Here is a 6,759-nt window from a genome sequence, read left to right on the forward strand (position 1 = left end):
GATTAAGAAATTATTTTGAAAAATATTATTAAAATTTCACGACTATTTATTTAAATCAATTTGAACAATACTAGTTTTATTTATTTGTAATATTGCTAAAATAGTTTTTTTTTACATCTTCTATCACATTGTCTATGAGTTTTAATGCTTTATATTTATCTACTTGTTTGATCTTAAATTCAGTAGCTTTGAACTGGACTTTGTTTTTGAATTTTATTGGTTTAATATCAAATTTGTTCCAGAAATTCTTTAACCATTTTACATCCTCTGGGAGTTCCTACAAACAATATTATTTTTTTAAATCTGTCAATTTTGTTCATAAACTATTTCATTACCTTAGGAATGCGTAAGTATACATGTATATTCTCTTTATTGTAAGCCAAAAATAAACAAGGTATTTCACCACATACATGTACAACATTTTCAAAATCATAACAATTGTCATCAAGATAGGCTTCATCACAGTCAACATAACCCACAGCATAACTATCTTCACATTTATTTTTTACTTCATCACCTAATATCTGCCTGAATACAGTAGATTAGTAAATATCAAAAAAAGGATACATTATAATTTATAACACAATAATTACTTACATCTTTTTTGCTTTTATTATTTTTTGAATTTTTCTTTCAATAGCAAAGATTTTCTTATTTATTTGAATTTGAATATTCAGTGGTATATAGTTTTGATTAATATTTTTTAGTTCTGATTTCAATTTGTTCTTATTATCCATTAACAAATGCACCTTAAATTAATAATAATTAACAACATTGATTAAAATAGAAATATCAAATTAATATGCTCCCATTTAAAAAGTAATAACACAAATTAATTAAGCATAGTATAAAAAATGTTATAAAAAAAACAATATGCATTTTTTTCATCTTATGATTTTGCATACTAATGGCATTCAACTATAATAAGTAGGACCAGGATTTTTATGCAAATGCATTTTCTTCTACATTTGACCTATAATAATTCTGATTAAATATCTTGACGTTTCGTTAAACGTAGATTCTACTGTTAATTTTTTTTTTTGCATATTTTTGCATATTTGCATCAAAATGCATATTTCAGGGTAATTACATAAAATGTGCATATTTAATAAATACTTAATAAAATATTTTAAATTTTACTCAAAGTTTGATATAACATATACGAGTACTTGCCGATTTTGCCCGATTGCCGACGTTCCTGACAAATATAATTCGACCGAATAAAACAAAATGTAGAAAATAAATTGAGTGAAGGAGGACAAGGTATTGAATTTGCTAAAGTCAAACTATCAGAAGTATTATCAAAAAATCCCGGATTATCACAAATAAAAAAAATTTCTGAAATTATAAGCGGAGAAATAAGAAACGATGATGAAGACCTTGCAGAGTTGTCACCAGAAGATATTTCTTGTTTCAAATTTGCACCCATTGTCAGCAGACATGGAAAGAAGTTTTTCTAAGTACAAGGTTAGGTGCTACGCGACAATCGTAGAAGTTTTCAATTTGATAATTTAAAAGCACATTTTGTTACATCATGTTGGTACTCATTCAAAAATTAATACACATTTTTATGCTTTATACACATTTAAAAAAATTATGTTTAAATTGTATTTTTTTTTTACTTATTACTATACTTTTAAATGTTTTTTAAATTTAAATTTTTTTAACAATAATTTTTTTTGCATATATATGTGCATATTTAACTAAAATTTTTGCATAAAAATCTGGGCCCTAATAATAAGTGATTTACCTTTGATGAAGAAATATTATTTAAATTAGTTGAATTCACTAAATGTTCAACAAAATTAGATTTTTCCAACAATTTTTGACCACAGATTCTTGCATCTGAACACAATGGGCCAGTCACTGCCATTATGGTGCATTCATTGCTGAGGCATTTATATTGGACAATACAAAATTCGATTACATCTAATGTATTTTGAACGTGTGTACCACAACATGCTTCTCTAGAAATATATGAGTTATCAACAGGGTTGTACATATCTATTACATGTACTTCGTCTGGATACACTTCTCCTGGAAGTAATGTGACATTCATTTGGTTTAAATCATTGGATGTCACCGTAGTTCTTTTAACAGATATTGCAGATTTTATTATAGTATTTACTTTTTCTTCTATCACTAAGGCATCTATAAAATTAATATAATAATGTTAAGTTATAATTAATGACACCAAACTTAAATAAAATCAAATATCTAGTTAGTAATGATTAACCTTCTGGTGAAAACTTTTGACCAAAGAGTGCAAATGTGAATGACATAAAATCTTTTTTTACACAACTCGAAGATTGAGTAGTAACGACTAAATATGAGTTTAAAACAGAATTTAACATATGAATTGATGAATGAGCACGCATAAGACCAAGTCTATAGTTTGAATCAACTTGAACAATTAAATCCTTTTCACTGAAAATATATTCGTAAATATAACATTAATATTGGAAAACATAAATGTAACTAAAAAAAGTACCTTAATAATATAGGCCAATCACTTGATTTAATATGATGTAATACAACACTATTTTCTTCAATTTTGTCAACACCAGTAACATCAAATACTATTCCATTGTTAGTTTTGACAATACCAATATCATTTTGTTGTCCACCAGCTTCACAATAGAAGGATGTTTTGTCTAGCACTAACGAAACCATATCTCCTTGCTCTTTAATATCAGGTTCAATCACAATGTTACCATTAATATCAACAATAGCTAGAAGCTTAGCAGTAAGTGCTGGTGATAAATATGATTCATTATTAGGGCGAATAATTTCATACTTGAAACTGTCGTCAGTTTTAGGAATGTCTCCTGTCATATAATTATTAGATTGTTTCTTAGTACGTTTAATGGTTTTTGTTTGTAATTTTTTTAATTTTTCATGAAGTTCATTCCAACTCACTGGTTTTCCTAGAAAACAATAAAAAAATGTATTAAACGACTACTAAATCAATAAAAACAAGGATAATATTTTACCCATAACTTCAGCTAGCCTTCCAATTGTTTTCTTTTCGAGACCAAACGCATCGTACAATGTAAATGCTGGTATATTTTTCATGTTGTGTTTAATTAAATAATTACAAGCTGGTACAAATCCCGTACATTCTTCATATGGATCAAAACTGTTTAACATTGGACATTCTTCAACCACTGTTTTCCAATCTTTGGAAACAGACATTCTAAGTTTGTTAAATATAGTGTACTCGTGTTTCATTAAATGTTTCACCTAAAAATGAATACAGATATTTAATTACTTAAGATCGTATGATAAATAGTTTAAATTTAACTTAGTATGGATTAAACAATATTATAATTATAGTTAACCTTTTCATTGTTTTTAACCAGTTCTGGATATACATTACCAAGACTATTTGAAACTTCATTAGTAATATCACACATTAAATTGTACCCTGGTTGAATTTTGAAATTTGTTTCAGCCAATATAAATGATTTTCGTATCAGTCTTCTTAACTTATGACTGAAATAGTATCAAACACTTTAATCAACAGTTCAAAATTTAAGATTGTTATAAAAATAACTTTTGACTGGGTAGCATATTATCCGCGAGTGCAATAGTAATCATTCGCCCATGGTCTGCTAATATCCGATAATAAGTATCCAAACTCGTGCCATCATATGATCCTGTGTATTTTGATATTCTACAAGCCTAATTGTAAGAATAATAATTCATCTAAATTAAAAATGTTTGGTTTTACTTAATCATATTAATTTCTTACATTAAATATGATATTAAATATAGGTGAAAATAAATCTGTATCGTAAGTAGATGTTTTATTTTGTAACACCATTGCCAAACGTTCCAATCCCATTCCAGTATCTATGAAATAATTTGGTAACTTGCGCATAGAATTTTTTTCTCTAAATAAAATTTTATTTATTAACAGTTAACTTAAAATTAATTTTAATAGAAAAGGAAAAAAATACCGAGAATATTGTATGAAAACAATGTTCCAAAGTTCAATAAGATTTTTCCCACCAGACTGTGGATAATCAATGTGTATTTCTGTACAAGGCCCACAAGGTCCAGTTTCACCCATTTCCCAAAAATTATCATTTGCTCCGTTCATAACAATATGATCATCATTTACACTGTAATAACACATACATATTAAATAATAATGTGAAGTTTCAATTAAATATAAATAACAGATAGCATCTTTCCTTTTCTTGACATATTGATTTAACTGCTAGTAATGCTTTCAGAATTTTAGGTTTTGTAAATATGAATACAAAGAGTTTAAAAATATAAAAACTTTAAAACTTTAGTATTATTAGATGAAAGATCAAGTTTGGTTCATTGGTTTGATCCCCTAACTTTGCTGCTTTTATTAATCTAATAGAAAATGTCCAGTACAAGTGCACTAAATTTATGTTTTAAATTGAATATGTCTATCTGGGGCTTCATAATATCATCTACACTATACTTGGCGAATCTAGTAAAAATTCATAAATCTTGTGAACTTAAAAGAAAAGTTGGTAACCTTCACACTAGTAAAATTCACTTCAGGATTAATAAATTGTTATCTGTTCCAATTTTTACCACTGTTTATAGGTTAACATTATATTTTCTTGAGTTCTAATATTTACAAATAGTTGATTTTTTGTTTATGTCTCATTAAGTTTTTAAGTTGAATGTTTATAATGTGTTAACTAATTGTATTTTTAAATTTTAATTGTATCAATTATGATGTTTTTTTAACAATTTATAAATAAATATTAACCCAATATCTTTCCATATTTGGAGAGTTTCATTATCAGCTTCTACGTTAAGTGTTTCATCGCCATTAAATACAGTACAATATAGTTGTTCAGTGGGTATGTTGAAAGGCGGTGAAGTCAATAAATTCCATGCCAGACGACATGCTTCAGCCTATAAAAATGAAGTTTTACAGATTTGCAAAATACATTTAAATCAATTTCAACCTTGCCATAATGTCCAAAAGACCAGTTTCCAAGCATTTCAAAAAATGTATGATGGTAACCATCAGAACCGACAATATCCAAATCATTGTGTTTACCACCAACTCGTATGCACTTTTGGCTATTGGCTACACAATTGGCTGCTAAAGTTCTTTGACCAAGTAATACACTCTTAAACTAATCAAAAAATAAATAAATAAATAAAAAATAAGTTTTTTTATATAATTCTAAAACAATTACCTGACACATGCCAGCATTTACAAAGGCTATTGTAGGATCATTGTATGGTACGACAGGACTAGATTTAATATACTTGTGATCATTTTCTTTCACAAAATAATCAATGAATCGTTTACGTATTTTGTTTGAAGACAAAAATGACTTAAAACGTATCCTATTATCAATATTTAATTGCTTCAGCCTTAGCTTAATCATTTCTTCATTTCTTTTAAATATCTGTAAGAAAAACAAATATTCTAGTAAATATGCACTTGTGTACTGTACCAATATAAATAGGAAGTTATTTCTGTCGTGAATAAAATGTTATTTTATTCAATAATATTAGTATTTAATATAATATTGAAACAAATCTAATACATTTTGTCACTAAATAATAAACTGCTGATAGTGATCGTACCACAGAATAAAACTGTTATTCTGTATTTTGATGGTCGTCTTTCCGAGGAAGAGGTTAGAAGGTAGAATTGAAAATTGTAAATTTGTAACTTGTAAATAATGGCAATTTCATAAACACCACACGAGAGAACGAGTGGAGTACCAGATATGTGACATGAGAGCCGAATCGCTGTTACCGATTGTCGAAATCCGATGACCGGTAGTTTAAAATGTTTGAACTTTTCTTAACTTGAGGTGCATCTCACGGCCTCACGTAGTCAAGCATGGATAAAGATAATAATATAAGTATACTACAGTTGTGAAAAATATTGGTAACATTTGCAATTCAACTGCGCGCGAAGCTCCCCCTTATCATCATACAATAAATATTGAATTTTAAACGCTCAAGGAGTTATGTGTTATCATAATATGTTATAATCACTCTTTTTCTCTTTTACAATGAATTTGCAGAATGCAGATATTAAATTATTCAATAAATAAGAACGGCTTTATTAATTTTGAAATTTGGATGTAATTCTATTCTAACCTAAGTTTAAGATATTTAAGTACTATTTTTTATGCATTCCAAGAAGGCAATGACCTAATACCTACGTCCTACCTCCTACATCATGAATATTCAACATTTTTAATTGTAGTCTCATAGTTTATTTTTGAATTACAAAAAAAAAAATTGATTTTGTTAAAATAAATCAAGTACATTTCCCGATTATTTTATTTTTAACTCCAACTGGTTCGATTTGCTCACAAAATTCACTCAAAAAAAAGTTTCTCCTATTATAAAAATTGTTGCTAAACAGCTAAACACAATAATAAGTACCTAAATCATATATTGTTAAAAAACTAATAAATTCATTCCACTGCTAAAATCTAAAATAGTAATAGTAATAAAATAATTGATATATAATCATTGTGTGCCAATATTATTTATTAGTATTTATAATCGATGGTTAAATATATTGAATTGTATTCAAAATTTCTGTTGACACATTCATTTCTGTTGTGTTGTTTCTATGTCTATTCGATTTTCGATATATGTTTTTAAAAACATTCTGAAACTTTCAATGCAGCATTTTTATGATTTCAATGCTTCATTTAGGTTTCTATGGTTTCTCGATATTAATTTTGTCCTTTCTCTTCATAGCCATCTACTATTGACCAAGTATAG

At 27.1% G+C, this 6,759-nt stretch overlaps 1 protein-coding gene across 4 annotated transcripts; it reads right to left on the reverse strand.

Moving 5' to 3' along the window:
• Positions 1-25: 25 nt before the first annotated feature.
• LOC132917009 (alanine--tRNA ligase, mitochondrial) lies at positions 26-5,954 on the reverse strand. Of its 4 annotated transcripts, none has more exons than XM_060977509.1 (15): positions 5,596-5,954; positions 5,199-5,414; positions 4,962-5,135; positions 4,760-4,908; positions 3,963-4,127; positions 3,755-3,896; positions 3,557-3,684; positions 3,342-3,495; positions 2,994-3,243; positions 2,492-2,927; positions 2,237-2,427; positions 1,751-2,151; positions 598-749; positions 336-528; positions 26-277 (listed from the first exon to the last, which is right to left on the reverse strand). In XM_060977509.1, the coding sequence occupies exons 2-15, from the start codon at positions 5,391-5,393 to the stop codon at positions 77-79; spliced, it is 2,931 nt and encodes a 976-aa protein (XP_060833492.1). In that variant the 5' UTR covers positions 5,394-5,414; positions 5,596-5,954; the 3' UTR covers positions 26-76. The 4 variants fall into 4 exon arrangements, with proteins under 4 accessions (XP_060833492.1, XP_060833493.1, XP_060833494.1 ...); XM_060977510.1 differs by having other exon boundaries at positions 5,556-5,954; XM_060977511.1 differs by lacking the exon at positions 5,596-5,954 and having other exon boundaries at positions 4,967-5,135; positions 5,199-5,338.
• Positions 5,955-6,759: the final 805 nt, after the last annotated feature.

This window comes from Rhopalosiphum padi, chromosome 1 (genome assembly GCF_020882245.1).
Source record: "Rhopalosiphum padi isolate XX-2018 chromosome 1, ASM2088224v1, whole genome shotgun sequence".
NCBI classification, from domain to species: domain Eukaryota; kingdom Metazoa; phylum Arthropoda; class Insecta; order Hemiptera; family Aphididae; genus Rhopalosiphum; species Rhopalosiphum padi.